At 39.5% G+C, this 19,914-nt stretch overlaps 1 protein-coding gene across 8 annotated transcripts in view; it reads left to right on the top strand.

Annotated features, from left to right (window-relative positions):
• LOC126760094 (uncharacterized) overlaps positions 1 to 19,914 on the top strand; it is a 187,530-nt gene that overhangs the window by 136,928 nt on the left and 30,688 nt on the right. For all 8 annotated transcript variants that reach the window (XM_050475491.1, XM_050475485.1, XM_050475484.1 and 5 more), the window contains one exon: positions 2,899 to 5,441. In XM_050475491.1, coding sequence (XP_050331448.1) covers positions 3,368 to 5,441 — 2,074 coding nt within the window. In that variant the 5' untranslated portion in view covers positions 2,899 to 3,367. The remainder of the gene's footprint in view (positions 1 to 2,898; positions 5,442 to 19,914) is intronic.

A 19,914-nucleotide genomic window follows, 5' to 3' on the forward strand; every position in this document is an offset into this window, starting at 1 on the left:
AATTTGACTCGAAAACACCGGTTTTTGGAACTTTTCAAGAGCTCATAGAGCGAAGCAAAGTCGGTTGGGAAGTTCTTACACAAGCTGTATTTTATACGCAATCAATTTAAGATCTTGACGTAAAATGCTTCAAGTCGTTTCGTACGTCAGTCTGTAGCTACAAATTGTCTGCTTCCTTTGTTTTTGTTGCCGAGAACCCAAAAGGAGATAGTTGAAAGATATAATCGACCCTTTCACAAATTTAAAAAATTTATCGGTTACTAAACTGTTATTTTCGATTAACTGTGGAGAGACTGGAAAGCATTTTTAAAGTATATTAATAAAAGCACGTCTTATTTTCGAATGTAATGAAAATATTGTGTGTTTAAAAATTTTGTAGGCTTAACATAAAATGAAAAGTCTACGAATGTTTGAAAATATTGTCACCTGTGTAAAATAACGTATCAAAAAAATTTTGTGTCTTATTGATTACGCTTAACATATAAATGAAAAGGTCTGCGATCAGTTAAACCAGTCAATATTAAAATTTTGTTTCACTCATGCTCCATTTTATTTCGTGTTTCATTCATGCCAAAATTTCCGAATATTATTTTGTTTCAGTTTGTTGTCCTTGTGACGCCATCTGCCCGTCTTCTGAGAGTCATCAGTTCTATCTTGGTATCCTCTTTATATCGAGTCATGTATGCTTCCAAGTAAAGTACACAATAAACTTCTATTCAACAGTGTCAGTTCTGGTGTTTTTGTACAAATCAACCTTGCAATTGCTTTCCTGGAGCATTCCTTGCCTGTATATATCACCTCACCGACCAAACTTCATTCGTGAAAAAATTCAGTCATGTACTGAACGATTTCCACAGCAGACCGACAAATATTAATATCGTCCTTGGAGTTTAATCACAATCCATTGCAAAGACAAGTTTGTCCTTAAACTATAGTGATCACCGCGCAACATCGTTCTCGATACCACATCAAACTCCTATTTATCCAGAATCGGCCTAGGAGTGCCCGCTTCACACTAATCACCTCTATGCATGCCCTCCAAATATACTAATCCTCCAGCCATTTCTAAATTATCCAGCCTTAGTGAACGCTCATTTCCAGAACCTTCTCCTGACGCTACAACAACAACATCTGTGTTTTGGATAAAATACAAACATGGAAGAAATAAAGGTTAATTACTTTATAAATTCTGAATATACTTCACCACCAGATATATGTATAATACTCAAAGTACCCGGATATTGTAAATAAAACGAAAAATATTTAATTATTCATCAATATTTATTTTGTCGCCTTCAAAATAATCCCCAGCAGATGTTATGCACTTATGCCAACGATTTTTCCAGTTCTCGAAACACTTTCTAAAGGCACTTTTTGGAATGGCCTTCAGCTCCTTCAGCGAATTTTGTTTTATCTCTTCGATCGACTGAAAATTGATTCCACGGAGCAGCAGTTTCAGTTTGGGGAACAAGAAAAAATCTCATGTAGCCGAATCTGGTGAATACGGTAATTGACCGATAGTATTATCTGCCTTTGTGGCTTTATTCGGTCACAATTGTGACTCGTAAAATCAATGAATTATTTTGTTTTCGTCGAATGCTAACACGTAAACGTCACAATACGATCAAATAAAACTCCTTATTGACCGTATGTTCTTCCGGAACAAATTCACAAATGCACCAAACCAGTAATCTCGAAAAACAATGAGCATCACCTTGATTTTTTATGCTGCTTTGAGTTGTTTTTTTTTCTTCGGCTCGTTTTTTACCTTCATTACGATGGTGGTTGACTTGTTTGCATGTTAAACTCATAAACTAATTGTGCTTGAAAATCATCAGGCTTATTCACTTTTTTAATATTTTCATCAGTTGAAGTGGTCGGAGGTCGTCCAAAACGAGTTATGTCTTTAACGAACTCTCGACCGTCGTTGAAGGCTTTGTATCACTCATAGGTTTGTGTTTTCGATAAAACTGCATGACTACCTTTTCCAACATTCGCAACGATTCCGCAGACGAAATTTGGTTAGAAATACAAAATTTGATATAAATTCCATGTGCGATGTTTTTATTCATTGTTAAAAACGCAACGCACTACTGAGGTGTACCTGACTGATTGACTGACTGATTGTACCAAACTGATTGACGGGTCGCGCTCATATACGGCATAGTAACTAAGGACAGTCCTGCCAACTTAGCAAAATACATTTTTTGGAAATATTATTAATTGGGGAAATTTAATTACAATTTCCGGCGCTTTTTAGTCTTAATGTAAGGTCGGCCTCCCCACAAATGTGCCTTGAAGTTCTTCCATAAAAAGAAGATCCTACAAGTTTAAAATCGACCCTGAATGGTGATATGATGAGATGATACTACTTTTCATGACGAGAATTCGGTAGAAGGTTTTGTATTGTTGTCAAAGTTAAAAAAATTGATGTGGTATACGAAGTTTCTTTGGCTTACAAGTTATACAACGTTTTTCGAAATGAAATGGTATCTACGATTCCCAAAGGCTTAAAATCGTCTAACTTAATATGACTAGCAAGGACAGTAAGCTAATGATGAGTTAACATAAAAGTTTATAGACAATTTTATAGTGTATAGGACACTGTCCCGCTAATTTAATGAATTCAATTAATTAGCACTGATGGAAATATTCCTAATTATGATTCTTAATTTAGGGGTGACCTTTCCTGGGTATGTAAAAAATGTTGTTTTTTTCACTTCAGAAGAGCCAACAAAAATGCGCAAATGACAATGTAAAGAAACTTATAAATTTTTGGTCGGTGAAAAAAATTAAATTAGTCGCTTAATTATTATAATTTGGGAACTTTAATTTTTGTACATGGAAACTAGTTAAAAATTCCTTTATAATTATTTTTGTTTTCTATTGTCTTTTCAGCAATCCAGTGCGCATCCAATTAACTTTGAACTCTTGAAAGACGTTAAATGAATTGGCAATAGTAAAATATTAATGAACGGTAAGTCCGACCATAAATAAGATACCGTTAATAGTAGCAACAAAATAAAAGCAGCTACTTAAAAATGATTACGTAAGAAACCGCACTTATAAACGAAGTAAATGGACAGCATTTGCTGGCGCAATAAAAGCAAAGCGAAAAGAAAGCGAAAAAAAGCAACAAAAGCCGCCAACAAATGCTGTGAACACCGCCGGAAGTTGGTTGCAATTAAAAAGTGTGCAGCCTAAGACAAATGAAAAAAACAGTTATATGCAACATTCGCGCTTATATCGACGCTTAGACAACTTAGCCACAGCTGAGCGCAAAATGTCGCTGACCACTTGCGGGCTTACCAAGAGTTGTTGTTGTGCGTGAGTGTAAAATCGAAACGAATGTGTAAGCTGAGGAAAAATGCGTTTGCAGGGCAATAAACGCCAAAAACTAAAACAACAGCAACAACAACAATGCAGCAATAAAAGTAAACACAACAACGAAAACGAAGTCGACGCAGCGATAAATCGCCAGCAAAGAGGTAATAAAAACAGCCAGCAAAGAGAGCAACCACAGCAAGTCAAGCAATTCATTGAACGGCAGCCAAGTATTGAACGTGTGAGAAGGGAAAGGACGCGCTTTGCGGTAGAAGCAGCTGCAGCTAAACTAAGAGAAACTACTTTGGCAGAGCGAAGACACACAGCGAAGCCCACAGTAAACCAACTTTCTACAACTCGGAGTGGTCACCACACACGCACTGTTGCGGCGCCATCACACTTTCCACAGCCGCTGCTGTACACCGTTCCTCGATTCCTCATACTCTTCGTGCTTTGCTGCACGATGCCGCCGCAAGCGCATGGCGACTGGTTGATGGACTGTGGCGACTGCCTGTGTAAATGGCAGTCGGGCAAAAAGACCGCCGATTGTAAGAATCTTACGTTGAACGCCGTGCCGGAGAACCTGAGCAATGAGGTGCAGGTGCTGGATCTCTCCTTCAATCGTGTTGCCATACTGGAGCAGAATGCCTTTCTCAACGCTGACTTGCATAATCTACACAAGCTCTTCATGCGTAACGCATCGCTGCAACAAATCGACCCGCGCACGTTTACCCAACTCGAGATCTTGATCGAAGTGGACCTCTCCAATAATTTATTGCGTAATCTGCAAGCGAATGTCTTTGCGCGACTGGTGAAAGTGCGCGCAATTGTGCTGAATGGTAATCTCTTGGAGACGCTCTCTGATGGTGTCTTCCAGAACCTCAAGTACCTGCATAAGGTCGAGCTGAAACACAATCGGCTGATGCGTATTGGACAGCAGGCGTTCAACAATGTACCGCTCCTATCGCAGATCTACTTGGATGGCAATCGTCTGAGCTTTCTGCGTAAGGAGTCTTTCGAATCGCTCAAACGACTGACAGCGCTATCACTCGATTCGAATCCGTGGAACTGCACCTGCGAACTGCAAATATTCCGTGACTTTGTGCTGAAACGCAATCTCTACACACCGCCGACGGCCTGTTATTACCCCATACACCTGCGTGGCATGTTGTGGGTCGAAGATCAGCCCGAGGCTTTTGCGTGTAAACCACGCATCATATTTCCGGCACGCGGTGCTTCCATCAGCACGTCGAAGGAGAATGTAACGCTGGTGTGTCGCGTGCATGCGTCGCCGAATACACACATAACCTGGGACTACAACCGCCAACAATATCGTTCGTCCACCAGTAATATTGCCGGCAACGGCGTTAATACAGTCACCACCAACAGCGGCGCTAGTTGTTGCGCCAACGGCCAGGCGCAGCGTCTGCATATAGAACTGCTGCGCGATGAGCAATCGAAGGAGAAGGAGTTCGGACGTGATGTATTCATATCGCGTCTTACCATTGTGGCGGCTGAAAAGAGTGATGAAGGTACGTACACGTGCGCTGCGGAGAATGCCGGTGGCAAGGATGCAGTGCAAATTAATCTGTTGGTGCAACGGCCGAGTCCGCGCGAGCTGCTGTTGCAAGGCAATTTAGTCGTTGTTGTTTCACTGATGGCGCTTGGCCTGCTCGGCGTATCCGTGTTTCTCGCGCTCGTCACTTGCTGCATTTATAAGCGCTTTAAGGCAATGAGTCCCACAAGTCATCGGCATCATCATCATCATCTTGATGGCGCAGACCAATTGACGCCCGGCATGGATGGTCAGCATACGACGACGACTACGGTGACCGGTGGCACTGATGTGGTGCTCGGCCTGGATGATACAGTAGGTAGTTATAAACATCATTTGCAGAAGAAGAATGCGAATGGTGATGTAGTTGAAGGAAAAGGTGGTGGTGGTGGTGGCGTAGGTAGTGGCAAATACTCGGAGGTGATAAAACATGGCGTGACTGTGATGGATAATGGCGGCGTGCTGTCAGGCGCCGGCGGCCGTAATGTTGGAGTGGATGGCACTGGTGCGCACAGAAGTGGCCCACATGCGGACAAAATGTACTTGGAGCGAGGCAATGACGGTAAGTGGCTAAGTTAATGAAACATTGTTGCGCAATATGTTGAAATACGTATATACATAACGACCAGTGAAGTTATCTGAGAGTGTGTGCGATGAAATTGTGTGCAGTGAAAATATATTTTTGAATTTATATAGATGAAGTTGCTAGAATATCTAAATCAGTTCCTTAGTATTTGTGAAACCTGAAGTGAGATTATTTTCTATGGTTTATCCACAAGAAGTTCTACATATCAAATCTATCATATTACATTATGATGCCAGAATTATGACTAAAACTTATGTGTCTACAAAGCACTAGTCAGCTTAGCGTTTTATTTCTCGCACTCTAAACCATTGTTTTATTTGACAGTACGAACTGTTTGAGGACCCATCTGTATAATTAATTATGTGGGACGCGCTTTTAACCGTTCCGGAATTTTGAGATTTTACTGCATTTAAATATTGAAGTCCTTAATTATATAAAACAAGAAAAAAACATTATGTACCTTTTACATGTGTATTTCTTATAACAACTTAACATCACAACGTAACGGCATACCAATTGGCTGGGTCTTTATAGCCAAGATGTTTAATATAAAGAATCGTCAAAAGATATATCTTGATTTTGATCAGTCGGTTTGAATATCAGCTTTATATTAGGAAGTCGAAAAAGTCTTTTCGTACTTCTAATCAAACTTTAACTTATTTTTTGTTTTATATCGGGTGATTTTTTAAGAGCTTGATAACTTTTTTTAAAAAAAAAAACGCATAAAATTTGCAAAATCTCATCGGTTCTTTATTTGAAACGTTAGATTGGTTTATGACATTTACTTTTTGAAGATAATTTCATTTAAATGTTGACCGCGGCTGCGTCTTAGGTGGTCCATTCGGAAAGTCCAATCAAGAAATTTTCAGTGAATGGGCCCTAGAAAAGTTGGCAGAAAATCCGCTTTTTTATCGACAAATTTTGTTCAGCGATGAGGCTCATTTCTGGTTGAATGGCTACGTAAATAAGCAAAATTGCCGCATTTGGGGTGAAGAGCAACCAGAAGCCGTTCAAGAACTGCCCATGCATCCCGAAAAATGCACTGTTTGGTGTGGTTTGTACGCTGGTGGAATCATTGGACCGTATTTTTTCAAAGATGCTGTTGGACGCAACGTTACGGTGAATGGCGATCGCTATCGTTCGATGCTAACAAACTTTTGTTGCCAAAAATGGAAGAACTGAACTTGGTTGACATGTGGTTTCAACAAGATGGCGCTACATGCCACACAGCTCGCGATTCTATGGCCATTTTGAGGGAAAACTTCGGAGAACAATTCATCTCAAGAAATGGACCCGTAAGTTGGCCACCAAGATCATGCGATTTAACGCCTTTAGACTATTTTTTGTGGGGCTACGTCAAGTCTAAAGTCTACAGAAATAAGCCAGCAACTATTCCAGCTTTGGAAGACAACATTTCCGAAGAAATTCGGGCTATTCCGGCCGAAATGCTCGAAAAAGTTGCCCAAAATTGGACTTTCCGAATGGACCACCCAAGACGCAGCCGCGGTCAACATTTAAAATGAAATTATCTTCAAAAAGTAAATGTCATGAACCAATCTAACGTTTCAAATAAAGAACCGATGAGATTTTGCAAATTTTATGCGTTTTTTTTAAAAAAAAAGTTATCAAGCTCTTAAAAAATCACCCGATATATAATGAACTTTAATGAACCAAATATGTGCCATTTTGGTCGACCACTTTTTGCCATGTTTCTGCAAGAGACATTATTCCATCAGTGTAAATCTTTCTGATTTCTATGGTGGTCTAGCGATATCCTGATGGACGACGAAGCCTTTTCTGTTGATCAGTTCTGGCCGTTTTTTTCGATTGCTAGCTTCAATATCAGCAGTTGTTGACAGTGTAAAATGTAGAGTCAATCGTTCGACCAGGCCGGATCAGCTCATAGTGAATGATTCTTTTCCAATCCCACCAAACACTGGCTTTGCGACCATTTGTTGAGCTTCACCACGCTTGGACCATGTTCTTTTTGGCACATTATTGTCGTATTTGATCCACTTTTCGTCTCCATTCGCTTTAGAATTGGTTCGATTTCATTTCGTTTCAGCAAAGAATTACAGATATTAATTCGGTCCATTAAATTTTTCAAAGACAATTCATGTCGTACCCAAATATCGAGCTTCCTTTTGTAGCCAGCCTTTTTTTAATGGTTCAAAACCGTTTGATAACGAATGTTAAGCGATGGCATGGCTGTTTCTATGACGGTTCTGGTCAATCTTTTTCATAATTTTATTGACTTTTTCAACGATAGGTCGACCAGTGCAAGGTGCATATTTCACATCGCAATTTCAAGAACGGGAGCGACCGAACTATTATTGTGCTACACGAACTGATACAACATCGTCTCCGTAAACTTCATAAAAATCATTGGTGGCTTGCGTGGCATTCTTGCCTTTTTTATACGAAAATTTCAAAATATAGCGAATTTCTTCATTATTTTAAATCATTTTTGAAAAGGTGTAACTTTTTTCTACTTCCTTACTACTACTTTTTTCGGTTAAATGAAGCTTAAAATCTCACCTTTGCAACACGATAGGGTATAACACAATTTGATTGCTGGCGCTGGAGAGATACGACTGCAATGACATCTATTGACAAAATACGAAAAGAGTTTTTCGACTACTCAATAGTTTGGTCCGATCTGAACAATTTGTTCGCAAGTTGTAGCGCTGGCTTGCAAAATAATACATTCCAAATTTCGTGAGAATATCTTGGCATATAAAAGAGCTTTCCATACAAAAACTTTCTGTTTAAAGATTTCGATCGGTCAGTTTGCTATTATGTATATACTTAGTGAGGTTCCCGACGTTTCCTTCCGGCTGCTACAAATTTCGTGGCAAATTTAGTATACACTGTTCAGAGTATACATTAAAAAAGGGTCGTGAAATTCTTAGGAGGACATCTATCTTTTAGGCATTTCTATTGTAGTTATGTGTAACTCTAGAAATTTTGTTCTAAAATTTCGTAACAATTTGGTAATCTACTGCATACGCTTTTTGACATGCAGATTTCGAGGCAATTAACTGTGTTGGCTTAAGTGAAACCCTTGTTATGGATCTATGATAAATGAAATGAAATTTGATTGTTTTTAATTCGGTAAAAATGGGTTCTATTTTGTTTTTTTTTTCATTTGTTTTGGTTATGCAGATAATGTTATGCTATTTATGATGTGAAGAAAATGTCGGCCAAATGATGGCCATGGCGCCGTCTGCATATCTCCACTTGTTTACGTCAATTTTCGATGTTTCAGTGCAAAAAAAAAAAACTTGAGGCGTTAAAGTGCATGATTTTAGGCTATTTAGGAAAATTTATGGGTCGGCAAACTTTCCACGCAAAGTTAGGCCCGATGAAGCCATCCGATTTTTTCTAACACTTCACAGGATTCTCCGAAGAGGAAATGTAACGAAATTTCTATCAGCAAAGCAGTTATGAAAATGAATAGGTCAGAGATCATTTCTTATTCCCTGCTGTTTTGGTTTTCGGTTTCCTTATTTCTTTTATGGAAGGGGTTTTTTATGACACGCGTCCCCAGCCCACAACCTCACTTTAGCTAGCCTTCAAGCGTATGTTTTTTGGCTACCCAGAGTATACTTGGTCTAAGACCAGAAGTCGTGAGCTGCTTGAGCCATATCACAGAATCGTTTCTGGCCACTCCCAAGTAAATGCCGCTCAGAGCACTTTTCTCACTTGCGTGAACTTCAACACATGACTCCAACTTTCTTTTCGCTTTACTTCTACAAATTAACTTGCTTAATAAGTGGAGTACTTGTGGGAAAATATTAAAGCATTTGCTCATATAATCATTAATTATCTAGACTAACTGCTACTTAGTGGTGACAATGTTGTTCTTACAATTTCGAATGGTGTACCATACTACTTGAAGCTTTCATGCAACTTAACCTGTGGCCTTCCGTTTCTTATTCTGTTATCTTTTTCCTTGTGATGCGCCATCGCATTTGCAACACTTGAGCTCGCATATAATGATTGCAATTATTGTTGCAGTTTGTTGGGGTTTTTATGCAATTGTTGCGATAAGTAATTTTTCACGTTGTTCTGCCAAGCCAACCTTTTTATTATTATCGCAGCTGTTTTTGTTGTCTTCCACCACCGACTTTATTGTTATTGCAGTCGTAATGGGGTTTTCACGTTTGCGGTCGCCATTCGTGTTCTTTGACGTGATCATTGTCGTCATTATTGCTGTAGTTGGTGGCTTTCTCGTAAATCCTTCGTTTATGGCGTGACCATTCACGCCAAGTGAGCCAAGCCAAGCAATGCCACGCCACGTCACGCCAATTTATTCGCACACAACTCTTCCCCCAGAAGCACCACATAAACAAAGTGGACCCAGTCCCACACACATACACAGCTGTGCCCTCAACAATGCGCACACAATTATTTTCCAGTCTTTTCCGCCTGTCCGGTGGCGCGTTATTGTCTCAATGATAAATATGGTAATTAATTCTCGCAGCGAATTGTTGAAATGCCGTAATGAAAATGAAAATGTTTTCACCGCTGCCGCGCCCTACTTTCGAAAAAATTAAACAGCAGCACGCTCCAAGTTTTTTTTGGTGGGAAATTTTTATGGCTTTTTTCACCGTTCAGCGTTGCTTTCACGGTTTATAGCGGGTGGCGGGGGGATTTCGGTTTGTTGTAGCATAAAAATTTAAACAATAACATATCGCCCTCACATTTGCGCACACAAAGCAGGAGATAATATTCGTAACAAAAAGTTATATTATTTATTTAATGTCCGAAATAATGATTCGCAGCTGTGCACTTATACAATGTGGATTTCTTCTCGTTTTTCCATTTTTGTTTTTCGAATGCATATTTCTTGCACGCCTCTGTAATTATCACATTTATCATGCGCGACCACTTAAGTGCCTTGGTACGGTTGAATCCGTCGAGATGAATTGCACTGGGTTCATTATTAGTCTGTCTATCTGTCTCTTGGATGTAATGTTACCCACAATTACATATATATATATATATATATATATTTGTTTATACAAGAAACTTTATATATCTGGGCAATATGCAAATCGTTTTGTCTCCACTGTTTGCAAATAATTTGCATTTCTTTTCATCTGCCAACAGTTCCTTACGTTGTTCGCTTCGGCCTTAAGTAATCAGTGGTTAATGAGGTTAATAAGCGCGATATTGAATCAAAAGGTGTAATGGCTCGTTGGAAATAAGTCACATACATACATATATATTTAAGTAATGGTTAAAGATTGCATTGAAAGTCAAACATTTACAATAAGACTACGTTATGATATTCTCGAAAATTACTTGACATTCGCTACAATGCGTTCCAAAGTACACAGGACTTAAAAAAAAACAGAAGAAGAATTTCCATGAATTTCAATAATGATTTCGGCTGATTTTTGATGAATTCACGCACAGTTTCGATGGAATTTGCGGGGATCACGGATTTTGATTGACCCACCTGTTGATTATCATTTATGTTCTCATGATCACTTTGAAAACGTTGAAACCACTCGTGCACTCTGCTACGGAATAGGCAATCATCGCCCTAATCTTGTATCATCAATTAAAACGTTTCGGTAAAAGTTTAACCAATTTTAAAAACAAAATTTAATGTTGGCTCTTTGTTCGAAGCTCATTTTCGCACCGATAACACAAACATACTGACACTTAAAAAGCAATAACTTCACTTCCAGTTCATGAAATGTTATGAAATTCTCACTGGACAATCGGTAAGGATAGCAGATTCTAACGACATACAGATGTCGCCACCACGGGACGCTATATTTAAAAAGTCCTGTTTTCCTTTGGAAAGCACCTTGTATATCAATGTGGTCGTATATCTCGTACATCTTATCGTTACATCGAATGTGATATTCGCCGTGGGCAATGCCCAAAGGACGACTCATCAGATGATCTCATTGTACCCTCCGTATCATATAACAGGACGGGAATGTTGAAGGACTTGTAGAGTTTGGCTTTTGTTCGTCGAGAGAGAACTTTACTTCTCAAGTAAAGTGCCAAGTCGCAAGTGCGACGACTGTTGGTTTGCTGACAGGAGATATTTCGTCTTGATCTTGTTCACCACCAGATCTATTTGTTTCGTTTCCTTATCCATTCTGAAGAAATCAGAATGTTAGCATCGCGGTTGTTGAGGCCGCTAATATCAATTTCATCGGCAAACGTCAGCAGCTGTACACTCTTATAGAAGATGGTACCTTTTTGATTCAGCTCTGCAGCTCGAATTAGTTTCTCCAAGAGTAGATTGAAGAAGTCACATAATAGGGAGTCGCCTTGTCTGAAACCTCGTTTGGTATCGAACGGCTCGGAGAGGTCCTTCCCGATCCTGACGGAGCTTTTGTAGTTACTCAACGTCAGCTTACACAGCCGTATTAGTTTTCAGGGGATATTAAATTCAGACATAGCGGCATAAAGGCAGCTCCTTTTCGTGCTGTCAAAAGCAGCTTTGAAATCGACGAAGAGGCAAAGGCTACTTGAGCCGTTTTTGCAACGTTTTTATGGCCTATGAGCGGATGCCCTGCGTGTATGCGTAAACGTGTGTGCATGTGAATGCCCGCGCGTGCTGTTTTGGCCGTTAGAAAACGGCCTACAAATGTGAGAAACACGGAAAATAATACCAACGATTCGTAGAGCCGACCGCGTGCTAACAAGCGCAATCTAAGATTCTTAAAATGCTGGAAATAATTCAGCATAATCGTGTCCATTAAAATAGAGGGCATTTCATTTTCTTTTCCACTTTTGTATATATACATATGTAGAGGAGAGAGGAAGCAGGTCGTTAATTTTTCGTGTGCTTGCCAATCAACAAGGCGATAACTTTTACGGCTGGCAATAAGAAAATTGGTAATTTGCGCGCGTTCCTATGCGCAGAAGCGAGCGTGTGTGTGCGTCAATATAAGCTATAATGGTGTGTGCGATGGGAGAGTTAAGTGTGTGGATTAAAGATTTAAAGTATTACTAAGAAATAATAAAATGCTAAAATAATATAAATATACTTACAAATTAAATAAAATATGTTTATAATATGTATGCAGTGGTTTTCAAAAAAATTGCAGTGTTTTGTGTTAATTGTCTTTATAACATGTTATAAGTGCTTGAAAAAATTACTATGATAGAGACCTTGATTATGGCACACACCTAGTATGGCAACCTAAAACAAGGCGATTTTTAGGAATTAAAAAAAAATTATTTTTTAGCTTTACAAATATTTTAAGAATAGCTAGTTTTTGAAGAAAAAAAATAAATAAATATTTTTCGAGTATAGCGTATAGTAATGGTTTGTCAAAAAAGTCTTGCGGTATTTTCGCTAGTTGGCTAGTTCTAGTTTTATTCGTTGCATCGGGTCATGCTATACGTTTTTGGAAAGCTCATTTCACGCGTTTATAGCGTCGCAAATATGGAGCAAAATAAAGAGAAAATACGGCATATTTTACAGCACTACTACGATAAAGGCAAAAATGCATCTCAAGCCTCCAATAAAATTTGTGCAGTTTATGGACCCGAAACAGTTTCCATTTCCACCGCACAACGATGGTTTCAACGTTTTCGTTCTGGTGTAGAGGTGGTCGAAGATGCGCCACGCTCCGTAAGGCCTGTCGTCGAAAATTGCGATAAAATGCTGAATTGGTCGAAAGAGACCGGCATAGTAGCAGCCGCAGCATCGGTCAAGAGCTGAGCATGAGTCATCAAAAATTCATTTCAATTTCAATAAAAAAAAAAAATTTATAAAAATACCGCAAGACTTTTTTGACAACCCGTTATATGACGGCGCTAAAAAAAAAGGTCCGCTGCTGTGATTCCGACCTTATCCGTGGATTAAAACTTAAAAAAAAAAATGAAATATTAGTCGAAGAGTTTCTAAATAGCTTAAATAGTGGCGTCCTATTACCCAATATTATTGTCGTTTTTGGCTTGCCTGATCAGATCAAAACACCGTATGGACAATTACGTACATGTATATACAGAACATGCAGAATCTGATTGGGAAGTGAACGGATCATATGCCTCAAGCAAGTTCTATAGATATTGTTTCGAGAAAAGAGTTGAAAAACAATCTAATGAACCTGACCATCCATATATTCGGACATAAAACTTCGCAAAATTTCACACTAGGTGTGCCCTTTAATAAAAAGAAATTTTAAATATAGGGTGATCCATTTCGAGGTTACCTACTTTTTTAAAGAAAAAACACAGAAACTTCAAATTTAATGGGGATTATTTATTATCATACGAAAGAACATTCTTTGGCATTTATGTTTTGAAGATTATCTCTTTCAACAGCTCAAATGATCCATACGTTGAGTAAAATTTTCGATCACTCCTTCGAAGAGTCTGCTTCAAGGCCTGAATCGAAGCGGGATTGCCCGTATAAATTTCAGACATTTTCCATATCACTACAGGCAAAAGTCTAACGGAGTGATATCACACGATCTTGGTGGCCAATCGACCGGCCCAAACCTTGAAATTATCTGCTCACTGAAGTGTTTCCTCAATAAATTCATTGATTGATATGATGTGTTGGCAGTGGCGCCGTCTTGTTAAAACCAAATGTCACCGAAATCACGAGCTTCAATTTCAAGCATCAAATAGACGGTTATCGTGACGTGATAACGGTCGCCAGTGACAGTTACATTCTCACCGGCATAATTTTTGAAGGAGTATGGGCCAATGATTTCACCGCCCCACAAACCAAACCGTTCTTTCTGAATGAGATGGAAGCTCTTGAATCTCTTCAGGTTGCTCTTCATCCCAAATTGGCAATTTTGCTGGTTTACATAACCATTGAGCCATAAACGGATCTGATCGCTGAACAAAATTTTGTTCAAAAACAAACGTAGCGATATCATTTGGGGAGGTCGAGCGGCTTCAGTTCTTGCACAAGCTCTATTTGGTACGGCTTAAATTTATGATCTCGACGAAGGCCGCGGCGCCGAACCGACTTTCTACGGTCTTCGTGTACACTTTCAGCTCCTGCTGCTATGTTTTCTTAACTGCGTGTTCTATATCAATAGAAGGACATAATTTTATAGTTCAGATTTTATTACAGCTGTGTGCTATAGTGATCCGATATTGGTGGTTCCGACGAATGAACAATGAAACACGCATTCAACTGTAGGCAACCGGCTTTGAGAAGTTGCCTGAGTTTGACTTTCCGCAAACGAACACAAACTACATACATATGTTGGTAATATAAGCACCAGAAATAGTGACTGGCACCCACTTGCTCTTGAATTGTTGCTCGTTGCCTAACATCTACTATACTTACGCTAGTAGTCACACATAATAGGTGTGGATAAAATTTCCAGTACAAACCTAAGTCATTGCTTAGCTTTACTTGTGATATGGAAGTCTTTCGACACCATCTCCCGGTAACTGGCTAGACAGAGTTATTTTTGACACCCCTACAGCCGCTACACCACCCATAAACTCCAATGCACATATCCACATTCATTTGTACACCAACATATATGTACATACGTACATTAGTCTTAAAAATCTGTGGGGCACTGCCTTTTCGCCATTTCAGCACATTCCGCCTCATTATTCATCATGAATTACATTTCGTATATTTAATGCATTGAATACAAATTTTCCGCTCGCGTTGCAATTTCCAAATCTAATTTTCCATAAGAAAGCCAAAAGAAATAATACACTGGCGTAGCACATAAAAGAGCTTATGTAATTTTGCTGACTACTTTCAAATAATGTTTTCGCTTCCACTTTTACAGTGTTCAGCATACTTTTTGCTGCGCTTCTTTTGTAGAATTTTCTTTTTAACTTTTTATTTACGTTCACAATGAAATTTATTTCCGCCCACAACAACAATGAGAATGGCAAGTGTTGCTTTGTTTTAGCACAGAATTGTTGGTTGTTGTTGTTACCAAAGGCATTGCAAAAATCACCAGCAATCCGTGGAATATGGCGCTGACTAAGTGTGTGTGTGTGTGTATGGGTAAATATGCATAAGTGTGTGTGTGTGTGTGTATCTCTCTGCGGTCTTCAGTATCCGCATTCGCTGTGCAGAAACGAATCAACCAACGCCAGTGGCATTGCCTTCTGCCGCGCTGTGCGGTGCCGTGCTATGTTGCGGTTTCTGCTGCCTGTGTTGCCATATTTCTGCATAATTTACAACATGCACTCCCTTACAGGCGGCTGGAATGAAAACATGCAAAATGTATGCGAGCATGCTGGTGAATTCAGATTGCTTCTGCTACAAAAACAAACTTATTTTCCTGGTTGTTCGTTCAAAATAATTACAAGTGCACATATATTTGCTATGTGGCATGCTTGACGTACAGTGTTGTAAGCAGCAGTTCAAAATTCAAATTTTTTAATATTTTTTGCCATCACTCACCCACCACTTTAGCTCTTCACGGTGTATCTGCCATTCTGTTTTCCTCTAAATGTTTTTCATTAGCTTTTCCATTTTGCAATTTGTTTCAAGAATAAGTTGAGGTCAGTGCATATCCGCTATGTTTTCTAAACGTAAATGAGATTTTCCGTTTTCTCTCACACATCCTTGTTTCAAACCCAGGCAATATAGCCCACAACCCAATCTCATTGCCGAATCATAAAGTTCCACAAATATTATTGCCAGGGGTCTTACTTTTATTACTAAAGTTCTATGTGAATACTATAAAGTATTAATTATGGTCAAGTGTTGCTGTTCCAATCAATAAAAAATAGTAAGACTCCATACTCGTACCTCCAAATTTTGTAAAAATATCTACAGGGCTTGATTTCTAGAATGCATTACAGACCTCTATACAAGGTACAGGATTTTCAATTGTTCAGTTGATCAGTGTACCTTATGACATTTATATACAAGGTCTGTCGCAAAAGAAACAGGACTGTTAAAACAAAAACACAAAAAATTAATATTTTTCAAAAGTTATATTTTTTTATTCAAAGTAGTTTCCTTGTACTTCGATACAGCGTTTAGCCCGGTCAATTAGCATTTCAAATGAGTGTTTAAGGTCATTTTTCGGAATGCTCTTGAGAATATCGGTCGTCGCCTTTTGGATAGCTGAAATGTCCTCAAACCAGGGCAAATGAAGTTTTCCAAATAGGTAAAAATCACAGGGTGCCAGATCAGGTGAGTAGGGTGAGTGATTAATGACAAGCGTCGACCAATGACACGGCGCATTATCGTGCAACAGGCGCCAGGACCCTGTCTCATTGTGGTGGAGCACGATGAATTCGTGACAAAAGACGCTTCATAACAGCAACGTAAAACACAGCGTTAATCGTTTGGCCAGGTGGGACTAACTCTCGGTGTACAATACCCTCGTAAATCGTAAAAACAAATCAGCATTGTCTTTATTTTTGACATCTGAAGATGACCGCCTTCTGATCGTCACGACTTTCTTGGAATCGCTTAAATCACTCTTACACATTACTACGGGATAGGCACTGATCACCATAAACTTTTTTCATCATTTGAAATGTTTCAGTAAACGTTTTCCCAAGTTTAAAGCAAAATTTAATATTTGCTCTTTGTTCAAAATGCATTTTACGACCGATGACCAAAAGCTGCTGTCACTTTTTGATCGATAACATCGATTGTAGTTATTCAATTGTCTTAAAAATTTCCCGAAATGTCAACAAGAGATCCAAATTTTTATTTCATATACCCGCCAATAGGTGGCGCCACCAGAAACAGTTATATTTAAAAAGTTCTGTTTCTTTTGTGACAGACCTTGTATATCGCCATGAGACGTATTTGATTGATTTATGGTAGATATTAGCATAGTTAAGACAAAAATTACATATTTAGCACAGACTCGAACCCACATTGTGGTAGCATATTGTAGTATGTGTGTTCTACCTGAATTATATTAAATTATAGCGTTGTTGCTTTTGTTCTAGTTGTGTAAAATATTTATAACGAAAATATTACTGAGGTAATAGTTTGTGACCGGCTATAAATTCGAGTCTATTCTCACTACTTGGGCCTAATGACCGTCTGCGGTTATGAATAGGCCCAGCGTATTTAAAGGAATTGTTGAGAAATCGTAACTTCAAAGAAAGTTTTTCATGCGAATATCAGATTCGATAGGTTCAGTCATGACTTAGTCTAGTGTGTGATTAACATATTTATACCAATAAGTTTGTAATAAGCTGAAAGAAATGAAGGTATATGAATCAGAAAGATCAGCGTGACCCACTGAGTCGATTCAGCTATATTCGCATGTTTGTCTTTGTGTCCATTTGTATTACACGAACTTGTTCCGGAACAGCCAATATCGGAAAAAATATAGGATATGAGTATAGACGTTCAGTTCTTTTTTTTTTTATAATTATGTAATCCTGATTCGACTTGTAGGTTGTTTATAGCAAATAACGTGTCTGAGAAATATTGCCGTTGTTTTGTCTGATCATATGAAGTTTCTATTTATTCTTTGATTTAGCACAATCAATTTCTAATATTTAACGGCAATTTTCTTAAAAGTTATGGGATCGGTTTTATACAGAGAGAGATTCAAGATGGCCAGAGGTTTCTGTAGACTAGCTGCTTCTGATGTAGATTTTCACAGAACTTCCTAAAGCTTGCTTGTTTTGCATACCTCATAGCCTTGTTATGTGAGGTTAACTTGCATTTTCTATATACCTCAGATCCCCATACGTTTCGCCTTATTGAAGAGCTTACGTACCTTTTTCCTAAAATCTGAGAGTCTGCTTGGCCGCCTTTTGGGAGGCAACTGCAGTGGTACGCGTCTATGATGCACGTAACACATCTATTAAACTCCCCTACCCCGCTCACATTCTTTCTTAGCGTATCCCGGAAGTTATCCCAGTTTGCTATCCCTTTCCTAGGATCAGGGCGTCGGCCGCTCTCCCACCCATTGCGTCCCCGAGTCCCTCTAGAAGTTCCTGTATGGAGGCTAGCTCCCGTCGCAGCAGTCGCAGCCTGCTTTGACGTGCTAGCGGGGGAATGAGTGCCAACCTCACCTGCCAGCTTCTGCTCAGTTACTTCGCTCTCGGTGGCCATTTTAGGTTCATAAGACCTCATGATATAGTTTAGGCGGAATCTTGCTCCCCGGATGTATTCATACTACTCGTACAGAGGTTTACTTTCCATCCGGAGCCCTCCACTTTGCTCCTGAGTGCACGCAAAATCGAGCTGCTAAGGCACTCATTCTGATATCCGTGAGCATACTCGTATGGCTTGCCTGCGCACCTTGGGAGAAACGCCGTCACGCTATGCGTGGACGTGATGTCTTCTCCTATTTTTGCGCGGAGGGCGGGGCCTTTCTTGGGAGCTATCTTCCGCAGCCAGGTAACGGACTTCTCGTCTTTTCAGTCCACCTGCAGCATGCCTGCTCTGAAGTGGACCCCATGGAAGGACACTACGTATGCTAAACTCATTGCTGAAAAGTCTGGGAAATGAGTATAACTATAGCACTGCGTTCAGTGCCCCATAGTATGGCAATTTTAATAATATTTTGTTTTTCGTTAAACACGTGATGCCATTTCGTTGCTTGCAATTCCATTATCTTAAATCATTTCCCAACCATAAAATGCGCACCATCGCTTTGTAATTCTAATTATCGCTATTATTTATGTCTGGCGCATTTGCGAAAAGGGCTCACTGTGTGCGCTGCTTTGCATATCCGACGATGGCAGCCGGCTGCCTTTGCCGCGCGTTCGAAGCTTTCTTTTAGCCATTATTATTGTTATTATTATTTTCTCATTTTGCCATTCTTCTGCAAAATAGAATTTAAGTAGCTAACCCACACAAGCAGCAGGCGAATCTCGACAATGCCAAAAAATTGCATACGCGTGCTCTGCGCCATTTTCTTTGCGCCAAAATCCAGAAGATTTCTGCATGCATAGTTTATGCGCCGGAGAGTCGAAGCGGCACAGCGAGCGCTTAAACGATTTCATATAACAACACCAACTCCAAAGCCGCTCAGCAGGCATACACGAACACGCCAGCACATAAATATACGCACGTACATACTCCTTGCAGCGCACTTAGGCGATTTACTCATATCCTGTCGGCTTTTTGGTTTGCCGCCTCAGCAAAGGCTGGTTGCCGGTGACTTTATTCACATCACAGAATTTCTATTTTATTCTCGCCTTAAAATTGCTATTTTTATAGCTCATTAAATTTTTGATTTATTCCCGCCGTGGTTACACGCGCCACTTTTTCGAACTCCGCTTGAATTCTTAGCGCATTGCTTTGTTCTTTTTGCGCCAAATCCAAAGCACTGCTAGTCAATATTCCCAGCCATGTGTGTGTGTGATCTTGTGTGTGTGACAAAGGATAGCCCTTCAACTAAATGTACTCGTTTATTGAAATCCTCACATACATATAGACAGCGTAATAAATAATTTTCGAGACGAAGTATTATACGCGCCCAAAAGCAGACTTCAATTCAGTGCACGTTAAATAACGCGCTCGTGGTTCGCAGCTACT

The sequence above is a fragment of the Bactrocera neohumeralis genome, chromosome 5 (assembly GCF_024586455.1).
Source record: "Bactrocera neohumeralis isolate Rockhampton chromosome 5, APGP_CSIRO_Bneo_wtdbg2-racon-allhic-juicebox.fasta_v2, whole genome shotgun sequence".
NCBI lineage: Eukaryota > Metazoa > Arthropoda > Insecta > Diptera > Tephritidae > Bactrocera > Bactrocera neohumeralis.